Below are 14,971 nucleotides of genomic sequence, written 5' to 3' on the forward strand. Positions count from 1 at the left end.
CATTATGAAATGAAAAATACGACAAATGAGACCCCAAACCGATGAGTAGCTGAAATTCGATATCAAACGAGAACAGGAAAACATTTCAAATGTTTCAAAACTACAGCAATTGATCTCCTCAGTTCTCATGCTTACAGAGTTTGTTAAAAGAAGAGATGATGAAACACAGTGGTAAACATGACACTGTGCCAACTTTTTTGAAATGTGCTGTTGACATCAACTTCAAAATGGGCATATTTTTTATTGACATTCTGCACAGCATCCCAACGTTTTTGGAAAAGGGGTTATAGCATCCTGGCTGCCTGTCGTTGTGAGGGGAAAGAGGCTGAGGAGCTGTGCCAGTGAAGGAAAAGTCTGGATAGCAGGAACAAACAGGAGACCTTTTAACCGTCTCCCACCAGGACGACAGTTAGGTGAAGGATGAATTGTGTAGTTTTGCTCTTGACCATTTTTGAGAATCGTGTTCTAAACACTATGATTGTACCAAGCGGGGAGGGCTAGTACAAGCTTCCTCTGAGATATTTGAAGTTCTACTCCATTCCTTTAAACTGCTGATAATACAACACTATTAGCCATCTCAGCCTTCTCCTCCAAGCTTGTTAAGTGCTATGCCAACCGACTCTAGAACTGGCTATCGCCGTGCTGAATCATGCAGAAGGAGAGCTATCCCACCCATCCAGAGATCCTGCCTACAACATAGAGACAATAATAAGTCACCAGAATACTATGAGACAAACCAGGGGGAATATAAGCTTGACTGGCATTCTATTGTATGACCTACACATCAAGTCACCAGAATGAATTTGATATGAATCAGACCTTGCATTCCTGAGATAAGAGGGGAGGGATATAATTTCGTCAAGGTCCGTTTTGTTTTCAGGTTGATTTTTTTCTGTGGGTAGCGTGGCTGAAAGTCCAATATCTCTACAATATTACATTTCTGGTGTTAAAGGAAGTTACAGTGCAGCTCTTCTGATAAGAAACTGTGTGTAGTAACATCAAGATGTAAACCAGAAACCCAGATATCTAATGCTTACGTGATCACAAGATCTAGTGTATGCCAATGCTTATATGCAGGATTGTTAACGTACTGTGCGAGTGGAATACATTTAAAAAATAATTTAAGAAAATTAATAGCAAGTGCTACTTTGGGTCAATCCACAAGTGTGTTAGACTCACCAAAAATAAAATGAAGGACGTAATGTAAAAAAGATACAGCTATGAGTCTTTTGCATGATGACGAAAGTGTAAGTTGTCCACATCTGTTGGGAGGGAGCTCAGTTATGTAGTGTTATACTGATATTTTAACCCCCTCACCAGCAGCCCCAGGGCCCACAAGCAGGTTAAATCCCCTTTGACAGTAATCAGAAGGCTGGGCATGCTGTCTGTTCTTAGCAGAGTAATTCCAGAGTAGTTTCCTGTGATCACTAACTTCAGCTTCATGTACTCACCTAATGTTATAGGGGAGCATTAGTGCACATGGCGTGGGTGACATACATCTGTGAAGCCACCATTAATGCTAAACAATAACACAAGGGGGCAGTGTGTGTGTTCACTAGTGTGTATGTGGTGTTTCACTTCACGGATGGGTTAAATGCAGAGGTGGAATTTCCCCGGTTGTGGGATCAAAACAATAAATAAATAAATAAAATATACATGTTTTGCAACATATGCTTCCATCCAGACGACGTCTTTTTCAGGGAAGGCCTTGATCATTTCAGCAAGACGATGCCAAGCCACATTCACAGCAGTGCTCCATATAAAAAGAGCCCCGGAGCTAAACTGACCTGCCTGCAGTCCAGATTTGTCATTACTGATAACATGTGGCACATTATGAAATGAAAAATACGACAAATGAGACCCCAAACCGATGAGTAGCTGAAATTCGATATCAAACGAGAACAGGAAAACATTTCAAATGTTTCAAAACTACAGCAATTGATCTCCTCAGTTCTCATGCTTACAGAGTTTGTTAAAAGAAGAGATGATGAAACACAGTGGTAAACATGACACTGTGCCAACTTTTTTGAAATGTGCTGTTGACATCAACTTCAAAATGGGCATATTTTTTATTGACATTCTGCACAGCATCCCAACGTTTTTGGAAAAGGGGTTATAGCATCCTGGCTGCCTGTCGTTGTGAGGGGAAAGAGGCTGAGGAGCTGTGCCAGTGAAGGAAAAGTCTGGATAGCAGGAACAAACAGGAGACCTTTTAACCGTCTCCCACCAGGACGACAGTTAGGTGAAGGATGAATTGTGTAGTTTTGCTCTTGACCATTTTTGAGAATCGTGTTCTAAACACTATGATTGTACCAAGCGGGGAGGGCTAGTACAAGCTTCCTCTGAGATATTTGAAGTTCTACTCCATTCCTTTAAACTGCTGATAATACAACACTATTAGCCATCTCAGCCTTCTCCTCCAAGCTTGTTAAGTGCTATGCCAACCGACTCTAGAACTGGCTATCGCCGTGCTGAATCATGCAGAAGGAGAGCTATCCCACCCATCCAGAGATCCTGCCTACAACATAGAGACAATAATAAGTCACCAGAATACTATGAGACAAACCAGGGGGAATATAAGCTTGACTGGCATTCTATTGTATGACCTACACATCAAGTCACCAGAATGAATTTGATATGAATCAGACCTTGCATTCCTGAGATAAGAGGGGAGGGATATAATTTCGTCAAGGTCCGTTTTGTTTTCAGGTTGATTTTTTTCTGTGGGTAGCGTGGCTGAAAGTCCAATATCTCTACAATATTACATTTCTGGTGTTAAAGGAAGTTACAGTGCAGCTCTTCTGATAAGAAACTGTGTGTAGTAACATCAAGATGTAAACCAGAAACCCAGATATCTAATGCTTACGTGATCACAAGATCTAGTGTATGCCAATGCTTATATGCAGGATTGTTAACGTACTGTGCGAGTGGAATACATTTAAAAAATAATTTAAGAAAATTAATAGCAAGTGCTACTTTGGGTCAATCCACAAGTGTGTTAGACTCACCAAAAATAAAATGAAGGACGTAATGTAAAAAAGATACAGCTATGAGTCTTTTGCATGATGACGAAAGTGTAAGTTGTCCACATCTGTTGGGAGGGAGCTCAGTTATGTAGTGTTATACTGATATTTTAACCCCCTCACCAGCAGCCCCAGGGCCCACAAGCAGGTTAAATCCCCTTTGACAGTAATCAGAAGGCTGGGCATGCTGTCTGTTCTTAGCAGAGTAATTCCAGAGTAGTTTCCTGTGATCACTAACTTCAGCTTCATGTACTCACCTAATTTTGACTTCGTCTGAAGCCTTTCCTTCTGTGATTGTCCCGTTATATTCTCCATGGTGTCCTAATCAGCCTGTAGGGTAGTGAACTTCAACCACAGCACTGTGATGGCAGCCAGCAGGAGAACACACAGCAGCCCCAGACACACTGCAGCCAGTCTGTAGCATCTGCTCCCTGCAGTGTTGATAACAGAAACTAGTTTAGTAACTAGATATATGGATACTGGATTTCCTGAGCGATATGCCTCAGAATGTCAGGATGGAAGATCAGACACCATCCACTCATCCTGTGTGTCCTCAGCCCCCTCTTTCTACTCCCCCTTCATTCATGACTGCGCCCATTCATCCTACCAACACTCGTGTCAAACTTGCAGATGATATGATGATTGAAGGACTGATATGAGGCAGCCTATGAGGAGGAGGCCCAGCATCTGACAGAGTGGTGCTGTTACAATAATCTGGACTTAAACACCACAAAAACCAAGGAAATTTTAGAAGATTTCAGAAAATCAACGTGCACAGAGCACTCTGCCCTCTGCATACATGGGCAGGAGGGGGGACAGGGCAGAGAGGTGTGTCTAATCACCTGCTGACCAACTTCAAATCAGTCAGCAATAGGGAACCTACTGCTACAAGGTGTGGTTTTGCCAGTGGGTAGTGAGGGTGGCAGAGCAGGCCATTGGCACATCACTACCCCACCTTAGAGATACTTCCACTGGCAGACTCCAGAGGAAAGCCAGGGACATAACCTGTTTCCCCCCTGCCCTCGAAGAAATTCAATATCAGTCAGATCACCCCCATCCCCAAGAGTAAGTAAGTTTTTCATCTTGCAATATATTTCATTTCATTTTGCACTAGTATGTCTGTATATATCACCCATTTGTGTTTATTTTTACATCTTTGGCCTCATTTATCTTCTTTTTTTCTTTATTTATGTTCTTGCTGTCTAAATGGTTTTTCACTGGTGATCACATTAGAATTAGCAAACACAGCTATGAACAGTTTCAGGGTTGAGGTCTGGAGACTGGCTAGGCCACTCCAGAACCTTGAAATGCTTTTTACGGAACCACTCCTTCGTTGCCCGAGCAGTGTGTTTAGAATCATTGTCATGCTGGAAGACCCAGCCACGTTCCATCTTCAATGCTCTCACTGATGGAAGGAGGTTTTGGCTTAAAATCTCACGATACATGGTCCAGTTCATTCTTCCCTTAACACGGATCAGTCGTCCGGTCCCCTTTGCAGAAAAACAGCCCCAAAGCAAGATGTTTCCTCCTCCATGCTTCACAGTAGGTATGGATGCAACTCAGCATTCTTCTTCCTCCAAACACGATGAGCTGAGTTTTTACCAAAAATTTCTATTTTGATTTCATCTGACCACATGATATTCCCCCAGTCCTCTTCTGGATCATCCATATGCTCTCTGGCAAACTTCAGACGGGCCTGGACATGTACTGGCTTAAGCAGGGTGACACGCCTGGCACTGCAGGATTTGAGTCCCTCTCAGCGTCGTGTGTTACTGAGGGTAGCCTTTGTTACTTTGGTCCCAGCTCTCTGCAGGTCATTCATCAGGTCCCTTTGTGTAGTTCTGGGATTTTGCTCATCGTTCTCATGATCATTTTGACCCCACGGGATGAGATCTTGCGTGGGGCCCCAGATCGAGGGAGATTATCAATGGTCTTGTATGCCATGCATTTTCTGATTATTGCTCCCACAGTTGATTTATTCCCACCAACCTGCTTGCCTATTGTAGATTCACTCTTCCCAGCCTGGTGCAGGTCTACAATTTTCTTCCTGGTGTGCTTCGACAGCTCTTTGGTCTTGGCCATGGTTGAGTTTGGAGTCTGACTGTTTGAGGCTGTGGACAGGTGTCTTTTATACAGATAACGAGGTCAAACAGGTGCCATTAATACAGGTAATGAGTGGAGGACAGAAGAGCTTCTTAAAGAAGAAGTTACAGGTCTTTGAGAAAAATCTTGCTTGTTTGTGGGTGACCAAATACTTATTTTCCACCATAATTTACAAATAAATTCTTTAAAAATCCTACAATGTGATTTCCTGGATTTTTTTTCTCATATTGTCTCTCATAGTTGAAGTGTACCTATGATGAAAATTACAGACCTCTCTCATCTTTCTAAGTAGGAGAACTTGCACAATCAGTGGCTGACTAAATACTTTTTTGCCCCACTGTATAACCAAAATGCTAGATAAGCCATGTTAACTGGAGATGTGAAAACAGCCTGCTAAAAACAGCTAGTTCCTCTGTGCCACTGTAGATGTTTCACACAACCACCAGCTCTAGAGAACTAACATCTACTAGCTGAGCACTCGTGCCCTCAGCTGCTGACAGTTTTTTAGGGGGAAAAGTGAAAACTGTTCCTCTGAAAGCGGCTGTAGCAGCAACTTTAAAGCAAGCATGAACTACACTCTGACGTTAACATTAGTCAGCAGCAGTGAAATGCTGACACATCTTATTCGTTTGTTAACTGCACAAGCTCATTTTTCCCTGATTCGACTTCATTTGAATAGTTGACACACTTAGATGTCTATTCACAGTTCAGTGCAAATACTGTCTCTGTTTGGAAGCTAATGAAGAATTTACTGGAAATGAAAATGATTACAAAAACACACAAAAGAAATCTGCACCATGAGGTCTGCAAAAAGTGCACATTTAGGATCCAGTATCCTGGTTTCCATATAGGGAAAAGGATGTATTCCTCTGATGCTGCATCTCACTAGTGGTGATTGAGAGATCAAAATTAGTGGTTTTTCCTGGAGAAATTCTGAAAAATGAGCTGCATTTAAAAGTTCTATTGCATTTTGTTGTATTTTATCCTGAAGCAGCTGGTGCTGTTTGAGATATGTATGTCAGTTTTTCTCATCTTATTCTATGAAACTGTTAGAAATTCAGCTTTCAGGATTCAGAAGTCAGGAGACCTTCAGCATAGACTTGATTTTATTGACACACAGGAAATGTGGGCACAGCTTAGTGGATCGCAGCCAGTCTATCACAGCCAGTCTGATTAGGGATATTTTAGGAGGACCTTATATACACTGGAAGTTGTGGGAGGAGGAGAAAGGTGAGGAAGAGGAGTTTATGGGGGGTAAGTGAGGGGGATGAGGGTGATAAAGAAGAGGGGGTTAAGCAGGGGGATGATGATTACCCTATCAAAAGGACAGAGGTTCCGACTCCCTGCAAGGATGGCGAACATCAACAATCCTTGATGCTTGCCACCCTGGAGGGTTATTGTGTGACCTTATGGTCAGCAATCAAAGGGCCAAACCAACAATGCAGGGAGTTGACCACCTCAGATCAGCAGATAGGACGGACAATGGAGGGAGCTGACCATCCTCAGGTCAGAAGATAGAAGCTTAATTTCTCTCAAAACAAACATGCAAGAGAATGATTGATTAAATTTGTAGGCAGTGTTGCCTCGACATCTTGGTCCAGTCATAGACATTGAGATGGTGCCTCAATGTTGTTCATTAGAAAAGCAACAAGAGAACCATAAACACGTTGCTGCACTGTAACAGGTGTTAAGAAACCACTCCGCACTGCATTTTATAAGAAAATAAGCAAAATTCATATTCAGCCATGCAAACCCAATATTCGTGACAACATAAAATAGTGTGTTTACCAGGCATACTACAGTTTCGCTTTTTATGAAAGCCCATGACCAACCATTACAAGATGGTAACCACACGTTAGACATGCAAATTCGATCTGCCAAGACCTCATAAGCAAGGTACATGTACAAGACACTTTGACGTGGGAATCTTTTGCCACACAACTTCTGTAATGCTCCTATAGCACTTCCAACAGCACGGTGAGTCTGAAATATGTCATGGATAAGATGTTAGAGTGTGTAATGTTTCAAACATACTAATACAGATAGCAAACTGGCTGAAAATGCTTCATACTTGCAGTGTGCAAAAGCATTCCATACAATCCTATTCAGTTTAATTCAACGCAATGTTAACGGCTGCACCAAGTGAAGTTCCTTGTAGATTTGCTACTTGGTAAATACAAGCTTCCCAGACAAAACGATACTCATCTTGCATGTTTAAGGTGGTAGTAACTTCAGGCTCCTGCAGATGGCATTGCACGAGAATGATCGGGCTATAACTGTGTGCGGAGTGTGCGACGGGATTTATAGATGAGGTGAATGTGTGGAAAATGGGTCGCAGAGCAGATGATAATGTTTGGCGAAAAGGAGTGGCTGCATTTGGATGTGCCAAAAGCCATAGTGTGAAGGAAGCAGCTGAATTTGTAAGTATATTGCAGGTAGATTTTACCACATGAGTGGTAAAAATCCCAGTCTACAGGAAATTCTTGTCAGAATTGTGGCTGAAAGATGAATGAAAATGTTCATTGTTCTGTTCAGAAGAGACACTGACACTTGTACAGGTTTCCGTCTCTTCTTCTTCTTAATTCTATCTCCACACATTAAAAATATGATGAGCTATTTACACAAGAAAACATTGTTTACTGTAATGAGTTTGCAGAATTCAGACGCTTGCGGGAAAAAAAAAACCCAAAGGAGGCTTTAATGATGAAATCAAAATCCAAGGTCGTAATCAAGAAACAGGCAAAAAGGTCAAAACACAATAAGTAGAGATCCAAGGCAAACAACCCAAAGGGCAGGGCAAGAACAAATTCGAGGAAACGAAAAATGCAGGTCATACACAGAATCATACAACAGATGCACCGCTCAGTAGATCGTAATCGAAACAGTACCTCGCAACTGACCGTGGTCAAAGCTCATAAGCTAATCTAAGGAGGTTATGTGATCAAACACACAGGTGTTACACATTAGAATTCTGGCGATCGAGAACACTGATAGGAGCATGAGGAGAGGTCGGGAGTCAGCTGATCAGTCCGTTTCCTCACCAGGACTCGTGACACATCATGAAAGCAAACATAATTTCACATAAACTGTTTGCTAAATATGGGCGGCACGGTGGCGTGGTGGGTAGCGCTGTCGGCTCACAGCAAGGAGGGCCTGGGTTCAATTCCCCGGCCGGGTTCCCGGGGTCCTCTCTGTGTGGAGTTTGCATGTTCTCCCCGTGTCTGCGTGGGTTTCCTCTGGGTTCTCCGGTTTCCTCCCTCAGGCCAATTGGACATGCTAAATTGCCCCTGGGTGTGAGTGACTGTCTGTGTCTGTCTGCCCTGCGATGGACTGGCGACCTGTCCAGGGTGTATCCTGCCTTTCGCCTGAAGACTGCTGGGATAGGCTCCAGCACCCCCCCGTGACCCTGACGGAGAAGTGGCTTAGAAAATGGATGGATGGATGTTTGTTAAATAGATTAACCAGCCAACTTGCATTTACCTAAGACCTCTGGACTATAACAGTGGGCAAAACCAGCTCTAACTAATGTTAACTGTAGGTAGCTTAGCAGATATAACTAATAATGTAACTGAAACTACTCACAGCAGACATTTAAGTACAACCGCTTTAACTTAACAGACATTCACAGCAACGTAAACTATCATCTGACTAATCAAGACTGTTTAATCACAATTCTATCCCCACCAGAGAATTTGTAAAGGTGAGAACTACACAGTGGAGTGACATTATGTAAACAGTACCTATGCTGGTTTGGCTGGTGACCAGCCATGTTGGTCTAGGCTTGTTTTTCTAGCAGAGACAGCTGTTTGCTGACTGGTTCACTTTGGTGCCGTCTCATCGTCTTGATTATCAATCAAGCGTTTACATTTATTTATTGTTAAATGCTGCTAAGAGAGAGGATCTGGTTAGCATTAGCTTAGCTAGCACAACAGACACAGTGATGCCCCAATTTACAGTAAGTTACTGGCAGCAGAGTGTCTAGTAAAGTACAGTAAATTTTGTATTGTGTATGGTAAAATACTGTAAAATATGTATGATATGCAATACTTTACCATCGTCTCCATTACCAGTAAATGACTAAGTTCTAAGGTAATTTGCCAGACGTTTACAGAGCAGCTACATCACAGCGCTCCTGCGCACCAGGTGACTGGGGGGCATAAAGCTACTAGTTTGCTGTTATTCGTTTGTTAAAATCCATCCATCCATCCATTGTCTAAGCCGCTTCTCCCGCAGGGTCGCGGGGGGGTGCTGGAGACTATCCCAGCAGTCATTGGGTGGAAGGCAGGACACACCCTGGACAGGTCGCCAGTCCATCGCAGGGCAAGTTTGTTAATATAGTACAGTAAATTTCTGTGAAAATGTCATTAGTAGCCAGTATTTACTGTAATGCTATACTGAATTTGTATAGTGCATACATCTCCAGGTGTGTGTGGTCATGAGTGGGTGGAGCTGAAGCCAATGAGGGCCAAAGTAAAATGGAAGAGCCCATGTTTTGTCTTCCTGGAGCAGGTGTTCTGTGATAAACCATGAATGAATGAATGAATGAATGAATGATAATAATAATCTTTATTTATACAGCACTTTTCATGATGGTGGCAGCTCAAAGTGCTTTACATACAGCTGCTGAAGCTTAACAGTAATAGAAGAAATTATGAGTATTAATTTAAAATCATATAAGACAATAAAATAATGACACAGGTCAAATTGAAAAGAGGAATACCAAGAGATGTGGAGTTCAATTTAAACTCTACGTCAAACATTTTTAAATGATTCTTCAAAGTGCACCTGTAAACTAGTCTGTTCTCCTGCACAGCCTCAATTTAAAGGTCTCTCACAGACCCAAACCAACAGATCACGACAGGGAAAATCAGCCCAGGTCCTTAAAACACCAATGTCATGGCCAATTACAGCACAGTCTTCATTTCCCAAGCTGTTGGGCTCCCCAGATGCCCAAAACCTGAAAGAGAGAATCAGAGGATCTGATCTAGAGCAAGCAGTGAGGAGTCGGAGTCAGCAACTGCATCATGACCACAGCTCAGTTCAGAGGTCTCTTACTCAGTGGTCAGTGATGATCCGTCCACCCATTTCCAGACCCCCTCCATTTTGCTGTCAGTCAGACCAATCCAAGCTCGACTGCTGCCCAGTTTACTAGTGATAAACTCCTGCCAGTGTGATAATACAATAGAAAGAATTAGTGCTGAACAGTCACTCACTCACTCTCTCTCTCACTCTCTCTCACTCTCTCTCACTGTCTCTCTCTCTCTCACTCTCTCTCACTCTCTCTCACTGTCTCTCTCTCTCTCTCTCTCTCTCTCTCTCTCTCTCTCTCTCTCTCACTCACCTGTTCTTCTCTGTTGTTTATGATCACCAGGTCTGCTCCTCTCTGTCTGCAGTCCTGTCTGCTCTCATTCCAGGTCTTCCTGGTGGAGATGTAATAAAGACTGGAACCAAAGCAGCTCCATTCCTCCTGTTTTGCTTCTTCTATGGACAGAATTTCCAAAGACAAAATGACTTAAGCTTTCACATCATTACTACACTGGTTACTAATATACACTGTAAAAAATAATCTATGTATTACTTCCATTGTCAGAGTATCAGGTAGCTACTGTAATTAATCCTTCTGTACTGTAAGCAAGTATACACACTAATGTTTGGTTACAGTGATGACACTGTTTACAAGACAACATTCATACATATTTTTTTCAAATGTACAGTTATTCTTTTGAAACCCACTTGTTATCTGACTGCGTGACGCACAGATCACAGCATGTTAAATATCTCTGCACCTTATTCCACCACCTCATGTCCAGAATGAGTGTCGTGTCGGTGCTGCACTGTCCTGTCTGTTAACTGTGTCTAATGTCCGTCTAATTTATCATATTTATTATATTGTTTCCAGCCCATGTCTGCACGTTTGCACCGTGTTGTTCCTGGAGGATCGTAATTTCACTCCACTGTGTACTTGTACAGAGGAAATGACAATAAAAGCCTCTTGACTTGACTATCAAATAGAGGCAGATTATTTTTTTTAGTGTTTGTGTATTTGCACCCATGTTGTAAGGGGGAGCGAGGAGGCGGACGCACATGCTGAGATAAGCGAGATTTATTATGGGCAAATCCAGGGTCACAGTCAAAACGGTCCAGGGTCAAAGAGCCAACACGGAGAAAACGGGGTTCAGACGAGAATACAATGAACAATACAGAGATTCAAACGAAGCCAACAAACAGAACGATACATCGAACAAAGGCCGGCAAACACAAGAGGCAAACACAGGGCTTAAATAACAGGGAAAACGAGGGACAGGTGCAAACAATCATGGGAGGAGTTACAAAACCAAAACACGAACACATGGACAGGACTGGGAGGGGCCAACCGTGACACATGTAAACAGAGGCCGAACCCTACCAATATGGCAGAATGACCCCTACTGTCAACATATTCCAAAAAGGTGGGACAGGACAGCTAAAGATCTTGTTATGGTTGCTGGATTCGGATCATCTGGCTATATGAAACTTAATTTTATTAAGGTCTTAATATAAACTTCACACACAGACTTAAGTAAAAAATTTACACAAAGCTGGTGCAACACCGGCCTGGAGCTGAAGTCCCTGCATTTCTATTAAAAAAGACCAGAACTGGATAGTAATCTGTTGCCTTAACTCAGTTTATCATGTACTCATGTAAAGAATCAGTGGTTTGATTGGTTTCATAAATCATTCAATCAAAATCTACTCCGGAATATTTGTGAGGAAAATAATCTACTGTTCACTCGTCTGCTTCAGTTCCGCGGCTGAAAGATGTTCCACTGAAGTTCTACATGGAACATAGTATTTAAGTAGATTTTTTTTGAGTGTGGGTTTACGCTACTCTACACACCACACAGAAATACACCTGAAAACATTAGGAGCGTATAAAAATCCACTAACCCAGTTCAGAAAGCCTCCTCTGGAGTTCGTGTCTCTCCTTCTGTAACCGATCTCTTTCCACCATCAGGCTGGTGTAACTGTCTTTAGTTTGGTTCTTACAGATGGTCTGTTCCAGGTCAGTCACTGAAAGAAATTTTTTTCAACACAAAGATTACAAATAGAAAATGTATGGAAAGAGGCAAATGAGAGTGTTTATCAGCATTTTGTAACTCCTCCTCTATCTTTCATGACCACCTCACCAAAACCATCAGATTGCCAGAGAACACGTCTCCACTGCTCTAGAGTCCAGTGGTGGCGCTTTACACCACTGCATTCCACGCTTTGCATTGCACTTGGTGATATAAGGCTTGGATGCAGCTGCTCAGCCATGGAAACCCATGTCATGAGCCTCTTTACACTGTTCTTGAGCTAATCTGAAGGCCACATGAAGTTTGGAGGTCTGTAGTGACTGACTCTGCAGAAAGTTGGTGACCTCTGTGCACTGTGCACCTCAGCATCCGCTGACCCCGCTCTGTCATTTTACACGGCCTACTATTTCGTGGCTGAGTTGCTGTCATTCCCAGTTGCTTCCACTTTGTCATAATATCACTGACAGTTGGCTGTGGAATATTTAGTAGTGAGGAAATTTCACAACTGGACTTGTTGCACAGGTGGCGTCCGATCACGGTGCCATGCTGGAATTCACTGAGCTCCTGAGAGCGACCCATTCTTTCACTAATGTCTGTAGAAGCAGTCTGCAGGCCTAGGGGCTTGGTTTTAAACACCTGTGGCCATGGAAGTGATTGGAACACCTGAATTGAATGATTTGGATGGGAGACTGAATACTTGTATACACATCGCTGCTGTCAGAAGAAATCTCCATTGCATCTCCATTTCTGTCATTTTTCAGTTTTGGCCATATTTTGAAAATGCCTACTGTCCTTTACATTGTGTGTAAAGGACAGCAAAAGAAACGGCCCAAAATGACTTGGAAAAAAAGTCTGGTTCCACTGACTTACATTAAAAATATAGTCGTTTTTTCCCTTCTCCTTTAAAGTTCTCATTTTGGAGATGAGGTTTTGTTCTGACAACAGTGATATATAATGTATACACACACGCGCACGCGCACACACACACACACACACACACACACACACACACACACACACACACACACACACAGGTATAAATATTATAGTATTATGTTATAAATATATAATAACATCGTATATTCAGATGCTCTGACTTTTGTATAATACTCTAGCAGAGGTCTCAGGTTGGTTGACCTCATAGACACATGGCAGGGAGTTTGTATATCTAACACACCGGGAGTTTATTTAGGGGAGTGTGTGGAACAACCTAACACAGGTATGCATCTTTCGGTTGAGCGATCTGTCTGTCTTATAGATTGATAATATATAGCAGTTTGGTTACATAGAAGGTTACACACAACATAGAATTATATTGTATTAAGTTTGTAGCAAGTGTTACAGCTTTGTTTCAACAAAAACCAGACAACGTTAGTTTGGGCCTCACTCCCCTCCTTTAGCTGAGCAAATATTTTTGACCACCGCTGTACATGGAGCAAATATCAGTGTGTTCCAGTTCATAAAGTGTTCTAAAGTATAAAAGCTGAACTTACAGTACAGTCTCAGGGCGATATTGAGAGTTGCCTGAAGGACACACATCACACCAAGACACAGTACAGCCAGCCTGAACACCCCTAAACAAGAAACACACACAAATACACCTTTAACAGACTAGTGAGGTGAATGAAAGTGCCCATTCTCTTCTGATATGGCTCTCTGTGTGTGGACGTGTGGGTCAGTATGTGAGCACTTACCTCTGTGTTCTCTCTCTCCACATGAGTGAGAGGTCTTGTCCACTTTTTCCGTGTTCTGGGACTGAAGAGGTTCATTCTGAATGTCCATTTCCATAAGCATGACTATAATACACTGGATCACTGCAGCACTTTAACCTTATAGAATCATAACCATGAAGACTCTCCAGACGGGACGCGTCTCTTGTGCGTCTTGCTTTTTTATTGGAGAGAGATTGTGTGAGAAGTTGATAAAAGAGAAATGAGAATTTCTACAGAAACTGAGGCAAAAGTAAGTGAAATAAAGACAAATCAAACAACTCCACATATTTCATGTAATCATATTTTGGGAAGTGAATTTGACAAATCTACTTTGTTCAAATGAGAGTTATTGATTATAGGCAGATTTAGGCTTAAATGATTGATTGACCTGATGTAGTGACTTCTACAAGCCTCTGATTGGCTAATTGCCATAATAAGGAGTTACCCGAGTGCACATATGGCGGTATTTATGGGCCTTAAGTCTAAGTCTAAGTTTCTTTCCAATTATTTTGAACAGAGTTGGGTAATTCTTCCACCTGGAAGTCTCCTCTTTGGCCGTTTCTTTCCCACCTCTCCTTCTTGACGATGCATGGAGTGTAGTGTGCAGCCTTCTGCCTTGCCCCTGTCTTGTGCATAAGCACTAATGCAGGAAACACCCTGGACAGGTTGCCAGTCCATCACAGGGCAGACACAGTGACATATATAACTGCATTCACACCTAGAGGCAATTCAGCACATCCAGTCAGCCTGGCTGCAAGTCTTTGGACTGTAGGAGGAAACTAGAGTACCTGAAGGAAACCCACGCAGACACAGGGAGAACAAAGAAAGGACCCTGGTCACCCAGCCAGGGAACTAAACCCAGGCCCTGCTTGCTGTGCTGCAGTGTTAAACCGCAGCACTACAGAGTATGATGTAGTGCCAACATTTGACCACAAGATGTCTCATTTTGCAAGGCACTCACTGACCAGCTCTCCAGCACTCTATAGAAATATACATACTGATTCTCCTTTAAAATGACTTTTAAGCCTGAAATTTGCATGAGATCTGAAAGGTTTGGCATTAGACGGTGACAACTGGC

The 14,971-nt window shown here is 42.5% G+C and overlaps 1 protein-coding gene across 1 annotated transcript in view; it reads right to left on the minus strand.

Moving 5' to 3' along the window:
* Window positions 1-9,727: 9,727 nt before the first annotated feature.
* LOC108410917 (hepatic lectin-like) overlaps window positions 9,728-14,971 on the minus strand; it is a 12,486-nt gene continuing 7,242 nt past the window's right edge. The window contains exons 2-7 of the mRNA XM_017682235.2: window positions 13,876-14,068; window positions 13,675-13,755; window positions 12,054-12,176; window positions 10,468-10,607; window positions 10,182-10,288; window positions 9,728-10,083 (exon numbers count right to left, since the gene is read on the minus strand). Coding sequence (XP_017537724.2) covers window positions 9,942-10,083; window positions 10,182-10,288; window positions 10,468-10,607; window positions 12,054-12,176; window positions 13,675-13,755; window positions 13,876-13,975 — 693 coding nt within the window. The 5' untranslated portion in view covers window positions 13,976-14,068 and the 3' untranslated portion in view covers window positions 9,728-9,941. The remainder of the gene's footprint in view (window positions 10,084-10,181; window positions 10,289-10,467; window positions 10,608-12,053; window positions 12,177-13,674; window positions 13,756-13,875; window positions 14,069-14,971) is intronic.

This window comes from Pygocentrus nattereri, chromosome 22 (genome assembly GCF_015220715.1).
Source record: "Pygocentrus nattereri isolate fPygNat1 chromosome 22, fPygNat1.pri, whole genome shotgun sequence".
In the NCBI taxonomy this organism is placed as follows: Eukaryota; Metazoa; Chordata; class Actinopteri; order Characiformes; family Serrasalmidae; genus Pygocentrus; species Pygocentrus nattereri.